This window comes from Rhincodon typus, chromosome 8 (assembly GCF_021869965.1).
Source record: "Rhincodon typus isolate 14 chromosome 8, sRhiTyp1.1, whole genome shotgun sequence".
NCBI classification, from domain to species: domain Eukaryota; kingdom Metazoa; phylum Chordata; class Chondrichthyes; order Orectolobiformes; family Rhincodontidae; genus Rhincodon; species Rhincodon typus.
The window spans coordinates 92,054,696-92,067,918 of NC_063339.1; the positions used below are offsets into that span (position 1 = coordinate 92,054,696).

Below are 13,223 nucleotides of genomic sequence, written 5' to 3' on the forward strand. Positions count from 1 at the left end.
GAGAGGCCACATCAAAGAAAGCTCCCATTCCAACAACAGAGCTTCTCAAAACACAAAGGCAGCATGAAAGCTTGAGCTGAATGAACATGGTGATGTGTGGGCTGTCATGAGGAAAATGTGACCATGATCACAAATGGTTAAGATGACAGAATCCCTACAGTGCAGAAAGAGGTGCATCTAGTCTGCACTAGCTCTCTATCCCACCCTACTCCCATAAACCCCACATTTACCGCAGCTCACCCAACCACCTAACCTGCACACTCAGGGACAATTTAGTGTGGCCAATCCACCTAACTTGCATTTTTGGACTGTGGGAGGATCACAGCTTAGCTCTAAAGAGGCAAAATTGTGGATTAAGGCTCAAAAAAACCTCAACTCTGAAACAAGTTCATGGTTTTTGTTTCCAAAATTAAAATCTGGGGAAAGCTGCAGCCACAACAATTTCAGATTCTTTCTGGAGGAAGAGAATTCAAAACTCTGACCCGGGGGCGCGGTAAGTTGAGGCCTGGGACCAGAAATGTAACAGATTCTGAGCAAGGTGGTGGTTAGACAAGGGCAAAAAGGCAGATGTCACAGGGGGAAGGCAGGAGAGATTAAATTGCAGAAATGTTATTAGTCCTTCAAGGCTGCAGGGAATGGAGTTAGGGCTAAAAAAGAAACAAGTAAACAAAAGATGTGCCTGGAGCCAGGTGTGCAGTGGACCCAGAAACAAATTGAAACAAGAAATGTAAACAAATTGGGGCAGAGTTCACAGTCTGAAACTGTTGATCTCAATGATGAGTCCAGAAAGCTGTAAAGCCTGGGTAGTTCTATTTCAGCCGACACAAACATGATGGGCCAAGGACAAATACTGCTGGTCAGCCAGCGATACCCACATCACACAAATGAATTAAAAAAAGGCCTTGATCTGCGCTGTAATTTTCTGATACTTTTGTTCTGACATTTGTAGTTTGTTTCTGATGATGGTTATAACCTCTAAAATTGAACGCGAGTTTAATATACTAGAGAAATGTAAAATAAGTCAGCTTTGCTTCAAACACATCACTGTAGATTGTTGTATTTGTCCTGAGGGTTGAACAGCACCTGGAGCTCAGAAAGCTCAATCTCGGGTGGGGGCAATCGTAAGGCAGCAACAGAACTTCAGCTGGGACACATCCTTCAGGGTCACACTGAGGGGGTCAGATGGCACTTTACTCTTCCTCGTCTCTCTTCACTAACAGCCAAGCCACGGTGTGGGTTAGTCCTGCTGTGTGTAAGAAATGTGTCCCAGCGACTGTCTTCCATGGCTCAGAGCTCGTAGACACGGAACAAAATCTCGTTTCTAACTGGGTTTAAAGTCAGAGGAAGAACAACGGTGAATGTTGGAAATGTGCTTCAAATCAGAGATTAGCGTAAATCAATGATCTGTTCCTGACTGGAAGTGAACCATCAGGTTCAGGTTTAGGTTTCTTCTACATTGGTAAAGATAAAATAGTATTTGGTAAACGTACGACACTGAGATCCAGAGCAGTGGGAGCAGGGGTATGAGCAGCCTGTCTCTGCCTCTGCTGTAACCACACAGAATGCACCAGGGTGAAGTGAAAGAAGGGCCTGGGTTAGAAATTATAGTGATGACATCCGGAGTGTTGACAAAATGTTAATTTTCATTTTCAATAATGACACGTAACATACATGTATTGGTCAGGAAAAGGTGAAGAAGTGTTAGTGCTGGCAGTGGGAAGAATTTTTTCTGAAGGAGTCTCGTCTGAGACTTTATCACTTTCTGATGATGTCTAACCTAATGTGAATGTCTCCAGGACATCTCTTTTATTCCCACTTTGATATCATTTTCCAACTTGACTACCTTCCTTTCACTTGTCTGATCCAGAGGTAACTGTCAAAAACCAATATTTCATTTTGAGGACAGTTTCATATGACAATGTTTGCTTTTATTTTTATTTCAAAAGCCTTACATCAGGTTTAATACAATTGAACACAAAACAGCCCTCTTGATTTGCACCCAAACTACATCCCTGTACTCCCTTCACCTAACGTGCACAGTGGTAGCAGTCTGTACCATCTTCAAGATGCACTGCAGTGACTCAGCAAGGCTCCTGCAACAGCACCTTCTGAATCTGCAGTCTTTACCATTCGGAAGGACGGGGCACAGTCACATGGGAACGCCACCACCTGCTAGATCCCCTCTAGGCCACATACCATGCTGACCTGGAAATATGAAGTGGAGGTGCTGGTGATGGTGTGGGCGGACAAAGTCAGGAGTCAGATGACACCAGGTTGTAGATCAACAGGTTTATTTGAAATCACAAGCTTTCTGAATGCTGCACCTGACTTTATCACTTTCTTATGATGTGTAACAAAGTAATAAAGTTGTACTTCACCTGACGAAGGAGGAACACCCCGAAAGCTTATGATTTCAAATAAACCTGTTGGACTTGAACCTGGTGTTGTGTGTCTTCTGACTTTGACCTGGGAATATATCATGTTCCTTCTGTGTCGCTTGGTCAAATTCCTGGAAGTCTCCCTTAATGGCACTGTGGATCTACAGACAGTACATGGACTATAGCTGGCCCCATCCTCTCCAGGGCAGTGAGAGATGGGCAATAAATCTGGCCCTACCCAGTGATGCCAATAACTCATAAGCAAATAAAATAGTTATCATATTTAAATTAATATATGCTAATTAGCAAGAAAACCAGAACAGGATATTTACAGACCACACGTTGAAGGGGTGTGGTTCTCTTTTTCACCCCTCTATCATTTGCACTTTGTTATTTTCCATTTCTGTTTTGGACCCAGCTGGGGTCACATCGACTTGACCTGTTCTTCTCCTGAGGAGTGCCATGAGTTTATAAATTACTTGCACACAGATACATGAGCTTCAAGCAACAGATCAAATATGGGCGTAAAGATTCTCCAATCTTTTTATTTACCTGTGTCCAAAATGTGGACAGTTCTTAATGATCCCAATCTAAGTTTTTAACCCCTTCCCAATGAACCTCACTGACTTTCTGACCATTCCCTGTGGGTTGAATTCTCTCCGGATTGTTTCAGGTCAGTTTCTCTCGGGAGAACGTGTCACTGTCTTGATGATGCCACAATGCTCTCTCATTACCCCCGGCCACATTAACCATTTCGTGTCCGGCTGTTTCTCAAGGAGCTGCATGTGTTTGGGACCCTCTCTGCAGTGCGGGTTCACCTTGAATTTACATGCCATTTCTTTCATATATAACATATTATATTTGCACATCCACTGAGAGCCTAACATCATGGCACATATTTACATTCAGGTGCATTTATCAAAATGGATGTCTGTCTCAACGTCTCCCCATGTGGTGCTGATCTGTCAGGTAGTGACCAGATTATCCAATGTGGTTTCCTGAAACAAAATTAAAACAAAACAAAATGTAAGGATTGCCAAGGAAAGATATCAACTTATTCAAATCATTTCAACATTCCAGGTTTTAATTGCAACATAGGTGAATACTAGATTGCAAGGTTCTCCTGAACTACACCTGGAATTAATTATTCCAGTTCGTTTATCATCCTGAACAATATATTCATTACTTTCTTGTTAAAATTGGAGGTTCCTTGATGCATATAAACGCGCAGGGTTGTTGGGATTGAACAATGACTAACATCTGTTGTAAACAGAGCCAGCATGACCTCAGAGGGCTGAATGTTCTCCCTCTTTGTTCTACCACAATGACTCCAGGATCCAAATAGAACAGGATCAGCTGCTCCAATCTCTCCAACCAACTGAAGTCCTGAATCCCTGATGACATTCCTGTAATTCCATCTCAAACTTCTCTAGGAACTTAACATCTTTCCGCAAAGGCACAGCCCATATTTGGGCTCCTTTCTACAGAGATAGAACTGAAAAGGAGGAAAATGATGTTGCACTTATTTGAAACCAAAGTTTGACTCCACTGGGAGTACTGTCAACATTTGTCATTGCCATTTGGACAAAGGAAATAGAGGTACTGGAAATGTGTCACACAGATTCAAAAATACATTATCAGAACTGAAAACATGTAACCCTCAGGCAAGTCTGGGGAGCTTTTCTCTAGAAAAGAGAAGACTAAAGGATTATCTGATGGAAGCCTTTAAAATGATGAAGGGCTTTAAAAATCCAATAGTGATTTCACGAGAAACCTCTTTTCCCTGTGACAGGTCAGAATGTGCAATTCACTCCAAGAGCACGAGATGGCGGTGAACAGAGGAATATATTTAAGAAGTTGGATGCATACACGAGGGAGAAAGGAATAGAAGGATCTACTGATGGGGGAGACAAAAGGGGAGGATGTTGAGCATAAATACTGACGGAGACTAATTGAGTTGATTGGGCTGGAGACTCAATGGAACAAAGACAAACGTATTTACTTCTGATCTAATTGGAGTGGTGAGGAAAACATTATTTCCTATCCAGGACAAAATAAATTTACTTCATCAGCTTTTGGGGATCATTTCCTTGGGAATGTGCAGTCCCAGGCTCAAAGAGCATCAGCCTCATTGGAAGCAAAGTGGTGAGAGTAGCCAGTCCGGCAGAAAGAACCCTCTGACCCGCCCACTTTACTCACTGTCAGAATGAACATGGCTCAGTCTTGGATGTGATTTTCCCTCATTTTCAAATCAATTCATGTGATATACTATCACTGTCTAGGTCAGCATTTATTGCCCATCGGAGTTGTCCTCGTTAAGAAGATGTAGGTTTCTGGGACTGCAGTCTTTGAGGTGTAGGGTCACCCACAATGTTGTTTGGGAGAAGTTCCAGGATTTTGAATCATTGAGAGTAAAGGAACAACCAATATGGAAGATTATGATATTCAAGTCCCAATTATTTCAGTGACTCCATTAAGTCTTCATGTGATGGTCATTTTGAGATTTCTGTCTGCAAATCTTCCCTTTCTAACATCCTGTTAATGAGAATGGTGTGGAGTATGGAGAAGAGCATGCAGGAGCTAATGTAACTGCTTCACTTGTTTTTCTCGACAGTAGATGCTGTGTGTTTGAAATGTGCTGTCCAGCAGCAAGTATAATGCAGATTAACAGCAGACCCAACTCTTATGATCATTTGTGAACTTTCTTATACTTCGACAGACTGGGTGACTGAAGCTTCTCCCCAGTATGATCTCGCTGGTGTACCTGTAGGCCAGATGAATCTCTGAACCACTTCCCACACTTGGAGCATTTGAATGGCCTCTCCCCTGTGTGGATGCGCTGGTGTCTTACGAGGGCAGATGACTGAGTGAATTCTTTTCCACAACCAGAACATGTAAATGGCCTCTCCCCAGTGTTGATGCATGCGCAGGCTGGATAACTGAGTGAACACTTTACTATTCTCCAAACAAGTAGATGGCCTCTTCCCTGTGGGAACTCACTGGTGTTTCATCAAGGTGAAATATTCACGGAATTTATTGCCATTGGGGAGGTGATGGCCTGTGGTATTAGACTGTTAATCCAGGGACCCAGATAAACACGCTGGGGACCCAGGTTCAAATCCCACCACGGCAGATGGTGGAATTTGAATTCAATAAATATCTGGAATTAAGAATCTAATGATGACTGTGAATCCATTGTCGATTGTTGGAAAAACCCATCTGGTTCACTAATGTCCTTTAGGGAAGGAAACTGCCACCCTTACCTGGTTTGCACCACATGTGACTCCAGACCTGCAGCAATATGGTTGACTTTGAACTGCCCTCTGGGCAATTAGAGATGGGCAATAAATGCTGCCTAGCCAGTGACAGCCTCATCCTATGAATGAATAAAAAAAAATTCAGAGCAGGTGAATGGCCTCTCTCCAGTGACAGCACACCAGTGTTTCCACAGAGCAGATGAATCAGGGAATCCCTTCCAACGTTCAGAGCAGGTGAATGGTCTCTGCCCCGTGTGACTGCATTGATGAAACTCCAGCACTGACAAGGAATGGAATCCTTTCTCACAGTCCTCACATTTCCATGGTTTCTCCATATTAAAGAAGGTCTTGTGTCTCTGTAAGTTCCTACTGTGAATGGTGTGATGTTTCTTTCAGCTGTGAGACTAGGTGAAGTTATCTCAGTTCACTGGAAGACTCTCACTTGGGTGTATATGTCTCAGTACTTTTCCAGACAAACTGTTGTTTCAAACCTTTTGAATCAGATAGACATTTCTTGATCTATGGTTTCAAGCCAATGATATTCAAGTGCGACTTTTTTCAGTGGCTCCATTAGATCTTTATGTGACGGTTGTTTTGAGATTTCTATCTGAAAATCTTCCCTTTCTAACATCCTGCAAAAAGATTATTATTTTATTAGATTAGAAATTAAGGTTAAAATGTCAAAACAATCAAATCTAATTGATCATCACTTCTTGTCTGGACAGATTCTGCTCCCTCCCTAGGTTCACTTTCTTTCCTTTCAGCTGCTGCAAGTAAATAATTTCACACCAGAATTTTCTTTTAAAAAAAGAAATTGGGATAAATGGTTTTCTCAAAGATATTGGAGAGAGGAAGAAGTTTCAGTCTGGGTGAAGTTCAATCTTTATTCAGAGAGAGAGGAGCAACAGCGTTGCTTGGCAGCTCTGAGCAGCTTCAGAAATTGATTGTCCCACATTCGCGTTTAGACAACGGGGGGGTCTCTGATTGGCTGGAGGTCCAGAGTGCTTCCGGTTCTCCAGCTCTTCCCAGTGGTCACATTACTGAATTATGACAGATCTCCCCAGAATGGGTTTGCTGGTGTTTCATGAAATCATTGATGCTTCTAATGATCTTCTCACAGTCAGAGCATTTAAATGGTCTCTCATTAGTGTGAATAAGCCCATGTCTGCTGAAATTGGAGGGTGGAGTGAATCCCTTCCCACACACGGAGCAGGTGAATGGCTTCTCCCCACTGTGAACAAGTCGACGTTTATTGAGGCTGGATAACTGAATGAATAGACTGAAGCTCTTCCCACACTGAGAGCAGATGAATGGTCTCTCTCCAGTACGAGACGGCTTATGTGACCTTAGGCTGGATGATGATATGAATCCCCTCTCAAACACAGGGCAGATAAAAGATCTCTCTTCAGTGTGACCTGATTGTGTGACATAAGAATGGATGAAGATGTGAATCCCCTCCTTCACACATAGCAGACATCAGTCTCTCTCCAGTGTGAACTCGATTGTGTGCCATTAGGCTGGACCGTGAATTGTGTCCCTTCCCTCAGAGCAGATGAAGCTTCTTTCCCAGTAGTGAAGACTTTGATGTGACAGTAGGCTGGATCCCCAAGTGAATTCCTTCCCACATGTGGAACAGCTGAACGAATTCTCCCCTGTGTGAACAGGTCGATGTTGAATTAGACCTTTAGAGCTCTTAACAACAGCTGCGGAACAACAAACCAGCTCGGCGAGCCAACCAACCTCAAGAGCTCTTAAAGCTTTTCCCACAGACCATTTAAAAGGTCTCTTGTCAGTGTGAACCCAATGGTGTGACACGAGGCTGGATGACCGAGCAAATCCATTCCCACACATTTAGCAGGTGAACGGTCTCTCCCCAGAGTGACTACAACGATGAACTTCCAGCTGGCCTGGGTATTTGTACCCCATCACACAATCGGCACACTCCCACGGTTATTCCATGATGCTGATCTCCTGACATCTCTCCAGATTGGATGATCTGTTGAATCCTTGTCCATAAACACAAATATGTGTAGTGTCTCTGCTCTGTGGATGTTTTTTTTCAGAATGTTAACTGGATGATGTTGAATAATTTCTGCAGTTAGTTCACTGGAACATTCACAATCAGGTGTGTCAGTGTGTGAGTGTTGGCACTTTACCACTCACACTGATGTCTGAAATCTTTTCCCACAGACATTCCAGATAAACATATTCCCTTCTGGTCCTGATGAGTTCAATAACCTGTTGGATCTTGACATTTTGTTTGATTTGACTCTCCCATCTTCAATTTCTTTCTTTCTATTACTCTGTGAAATATTTACAAACATCATCACTGTCTGTACAGGGTAAAATCTCAAAACAAACAAATTCAATTTCTGAGAGACATTTTTCCTGTATTGCACCCACCCCAAAACTTATGACCCACACCAAAAGATGTGAAAATCAGTACCAAAAGCAAAAGCAACATTCCTGAATAAATCAGGTTGTTGTTCCCAGTGTCTATGAGGCATTGCATACCCTAAGGTACCAACTTGTGATGGGAAGTACCTAGCCCAGTGGTGGACACTACAAGCTTCCTGTCCAGACGGAGGTCACACAAGATAGATGAGACCCTTTGCTGCCACTGTCCATTAATGGTGAAGAAAGTGAATGTTGAAGGTGACAGGCAATCAACAGTGCTGTTTTGTCCTGTATGGTGCCAAGCTTCTTGAGTGTTGTTAAAGCTGCATTCATCCAGACAACTGGAGAACATTCTATATCATACCTGACTAGTGTCTTGTAAATAGTGGACAGACTTTGTGCAGTTAGGAGGGGAGTTGCTCGCTGTAAGATTTCTAGACTCACCCTGCTCCTGCAGTGACTGTATTTCTAGGGTTAGTCCAGTTCAGTTTCTGGTCAATCGTAACCTCCTGATTCCTGATAGTGGAGGATTCAACAATGGTAATGCCATCGAATGTCAAGGAATGACACTCAAATTCTCTCTTGTTGAAGATGGTCATTGCCAGGCACTTACGTGACATGCATGTTACTTGTGATTTTGGATGCTTCCAGGTCTTGCTATGTACAAATATGCACCACTTCAATATCTGAGCAGTCGTAAATGATGCAATGGTCAGCTAACATCCTACTTCTGAAGGGAAAGCAATTGATGAAGCGGCTGAAGATGGTTGGGCCAAGGACTCTATCCTGAGGAATTCTACACTGGCTAAGAAGGCCTAGATTCTTAAGTCCCACCTGCTTCAGAGGTGTGTCATAGCATGTCAGAACAGGCTGATTAAAAATATATACTGCAAAGAAATCCTGGGATTAAAGTAGACTGCTGTGTGTTGCAAGTATCACCTGTGGGTGAAGCTGCATCTCCCGGGCACTGCGTTCTGAAGAAAATGCACACTGGACTGGAATCGTTAACTCTGACTTTCTCTCTCCACAGATGCTGCCAGACCTGCTGCGTTCCTCCACACTTTCTGTTTTGGTCTCAGATTTCCAGCATCTGCAGGATACATACTCAGGCCCCGCCCTGTATTGTGACGTCACAATGATGCCCGCGCATGCGCCCAGGTCACCGGTCAAGATGGTGGCTGTTCACTTCGGACCGTTGCTGGGTACACTTCTCGAAACTGCAAGGAACTAATCTGCAACTTCTTTTTCAAGATGCTCGTCTCTTACTGGAGGGATTGATAAACACTCTCCGTGTATTCTGCAGCTTCAGCCCTCTCACCTGCCCCCCCGACCTTGCTGTATGGAAAAGAGCGTTTCTTCCTATTTCCGTCACTTCCGTTGCGCCCCGCTCTCCTGTGGCGTGGGCAGACTCCTTTCACCACCGCGGTGAATGCTGGGTACTTGCCCCGCCATTGAATTCAATTGTAACTGTACAGCGATTCTACTCTTTTAATATTTTTCTCCTTCCTGCATTCCAAGCTTCTGCTATCCAGATAATCTTTGGAAGAACAAAACTGGCGGACGGAAAAGACGTCGTAAGCTTGGGACGCATTCATCAAATCTCTCAACCCCACTCTGTCCAACGTAACCTTGTGATTAAAATACTCATCGCTGGAAACATGTTGTAAGTTCCCGTCCAGAACTGATGGTGGTGGATTTTGGAAACACTTTTACTAGGTGGATGTTTAGTGCTCAAAGCAAGAGAAATGTTTGCCTCTTCTGAATTTCTTCCTCGACCGATACTTATTTCTTTTGTCATCTCATTTTACACAGAAATGGAAGACATGAAAACTCTGAAATTTTTCTTTGATTCCAGTTCTACTATCTTCTCTGCTGCAAGATCCAGCAGGGGGATTTACATTTAATCATGATGAAATTGTTCCAGAGGTGAGTACTATTGAGCATTCATTGACAATTCAATGCTTATCTTGCTGTGCTGTTGTTCACTGATCTGGAGCTGGTGAGATCCCTTTACTGTGGATCTGAATCCATGACCATCCATTGCTCTGTTTCATCCCTATCCTCCCTGATCATCTCTCTGCCATGTCCTAAACCGTTAATAATGAATGTTTTTAACCCTATAGTGATCGTTTCTTCCGATCATATCTCAGTGAGGTTTCCATGACTGCCCATCCCCTAGCTGTGTGCTGCTGATTTATCCCACTTGCACAAATGCAGCCTCCCTTGCTTCTGCAAGGCCTTACTAACAAGCAGCCCTCTCACTCTCCTGTGCTCCTGTTTGCTTCTATTCTTTGTGCTCCCTCTTTCTCCCACCTTGCTCCCTCTTACACCCTCTCTTCCCCTCCCCGCTGTTACTGTCTAGTAACTTTCTCTCTCCTTCTGTCTTCCCTTAGAGGCCAGAGTCTTGTGTAGATCCAGACCAGGTGGCAGTTACCCTTCTCTGATGGATATTTATTAAAGAGTTTAGGTACTACAGCAATTCAGCAGTTTTGTTCTCACTTTTTCTGAGTGCCATTCCTGTAAATTACCAGATCTGTTGAGATCAATTTCACAACCTAATTTTCTGTTTTTTGGGTTCTGTTTTCCTTTTTTCTGTTTTAAATCAATTTCACAGGATGTTAGAAGGAGAAGATTTGCAGTTGGGAAATTCAAGCCAAGCATCAAATCAGGATACGATGGATTTGCTCAATTTGTCACTACCTGAATGTCAGCAGGTATTGAAAATGGAAGGAAAACAACCCATCTACATCTGGGAAAAAGCACACTTGTGTTCTTTGCATGGACGAGGCCTCAAACAATCTTCTGGCCCCAAGAACCACAAGTGCATTCACACTGGGAAGAAAACGTGGCAATGTGGGGATTGTGGCAAAGATTTCAGGTCCCCATCTGAGCTGGAAATTCACCAACACAGTCACACTGGGGCAAGGCCATTCACCTGCTCCAAGTGTGGTAAAGGATTCATGCAGCCATCCACCCTGCTGACACACCAGAGAGTTCACACTCAGGAGAGACCTTTTCAATGTCCAGATTGTGGGAAGTGCTATAAAAGTTCCAGCAATCTGATGTCCCATCAACGTGTTCACACTGATGACAGGCCTTTTAAATGTCCAAACTGTGGGAAGTGTTTTAAAAGTTCTGGGGAACACATGGTCCACCAACGTGTTCATACTGATGAGAGACCCTTTAAATGCTCAGATTGTGCAAAATGCTATAAAAGTTCTGGGGAGCTGATGCGTCATCAACGTGTTCACACAGATGGGAAACCTTTCAAGTGCCTGGACTGTGAAAAGTGTTATAAATGTTCCGGGGAACTAATGCGTCATCAACGTGTTCACACTAATGAGAGACCTTTTAACTGTGCAGATTGTGGGAAGTGCTATAAGAGTTCTTGGGAACTGATGTACCACCAACGAGTTCACACTGACGAGAGACCTTTTCAATGTCCAGATTGTGGGACATGTTGTAAAAGTTCTGGAGAACTGTTGCGTCATCAACGAGTTCACACTGATGAAAGACCTTTCAACTGCCTGGACTGTGGGAAGTCCTATAAAAGTTCTGGGGGGCTTAAATACCATCAGCATGTTCACTTTGGCGAAAGATCTTTTCACTGCACAGACTGTGGGAAGTGCTTTAAAACCTCTGGGGAACTGATAATTCATCAACGTATTCACACTGAGGAGAAACCATTTAGATGCTCTCACTGTGGAGCTGGATTCAGGTGGTCATCTGACCTCACCGTACATCAGAGAGTTCACACCGGGGAGAGACCATTCTTCTGCACGGAGTGTGGGAAGAGATTCATTCAGTCATCCCATCTCCTGAGACACCAGCGGGTTCACTCTGGGGAGAGGCCATTCAGCTGCACTAAGACTGGAAAGTGATTCCCTGAATCATCTGCCCTGCACACTCAACAATAAATTCACACAGAGGAGAGGCATCTTAAAGACTAGGCTGGAGGTCATGCTGGAAATGGTTGTGTGAATTGGTAATGTCATCAGTCTGAGTCTGAATGGCGAAAAGAATCAGAAAAATAACTGAGAATGAGGTGAATGGAATAAGAGGGAAGACAAAAAACAGCAGGAGTATTTGGACTGAATGGGATGTTTGTTCTTTTCATATTCTAAGTATTCCAATTTAACCTCCTTTTACAAGGTATTCAGAGGGTTTTATTTACAAACCAGAATCAACACATCAAGATCTGACAGTGTCAGTCAATTCAACAGGATCTGAACATCATCAGCCTTTGAATGCGAAGGGAGAAACGCTGTCTGTGAGAGAAGATTTTAAGCATCATGTGACTGCAATAGCACTGAGACACACACGTGAATGAGAGCATACCAGTGACTAACCGTGGAAATAGCATTAACAATTTACTCAGCCTGAAAAATAATTACACCATCCACAACAGAGAGAGACTGTCCATGTAATCTGTCCGTGGACATCAGTTTCAGTCAATCATTGAACCTGGAAAGACTTAAGGACACTGACACCATGAAGAAACCATGGAAATGTGGGGACAGTGGGAAGGGATTCTGTTACCCATCAGGGTTGGCAAGTCATCAACGCAGTCACACTAGGGAAAAACTGTTCAGCTGCTCCATCTGTGGGAAGGGATTCACTCAGTCATTCAGCCTTGCACACATCAGCAGGTTCACACTGATGAGAGATAGTTTAAATGTTCTGACTGTGAGAAGAACATTTTCTCACAGAAGACTGAGAGAAAAGCAGAAAGGATAAATTGATATATCAACGCGGTCACACTGTGGAGGGCCCATTCACCTGCAAAGTGTATGGGAAAGGATTCATTCAGTCAATCCACCTCCTGATCCACCAACTTTTTTATACCGATGAGAGACATTTTAAATGTTCTGACTGTGAGAAGAGCTTTAAAAGTAAAAAGGATTTACTGAACCACCAACACACTGTCACTGGGGAGGAACTGTGCATCTGCTTTGTGTCAGAAGTGTTTCACTAGTTCATCCTATCTTCTGATACATCAGTTTGTTACGCTGATGAGAAACCTTTTGGATGTCGTGATTGTAAGAAGAAGTTTAAAAGCAGAAAGCATCTTCTTAAACACCAGTACACTGTCACTGGGAGGAGGCTGTTCGCCTACTCTGTCTGTGGGAAAGGATTCATTCAATTATCCCACCTAAGACACCATCAAGTTCAAACTGGAGAGAGGTCATTC

General features: G+C 43.4%; 1 protein-coding gene across 1 annotated transcript; it reads left to right on the forward strand.

Annotated features, from left to right (window-relative positions):
* The first annotated feature begins 9,167 nt into the window (after window positions 1-9,167).
* Window positions 9,168-11,913, forward strand: LOC109928246 (zinc finger protein 664-like). The gene is made up of 4 exons (XM_048600514.1): window positions 9,168-9,234; window positions 9,336-9,468; window positions 10,647-11,314; window positions 11,396-11,913. The coding sequence occupies exons 1-4, from the start codon at window positions 9,168-9,170 to the stop codon at window positions 11,911-11,913; spliced, it is 1,386 nt and encodes a 461-aa protein (XP_048456471.1).
* The last annotated feature ends 1,310 nt before the right edge of the window (window positions 11,914-13,223 follow it).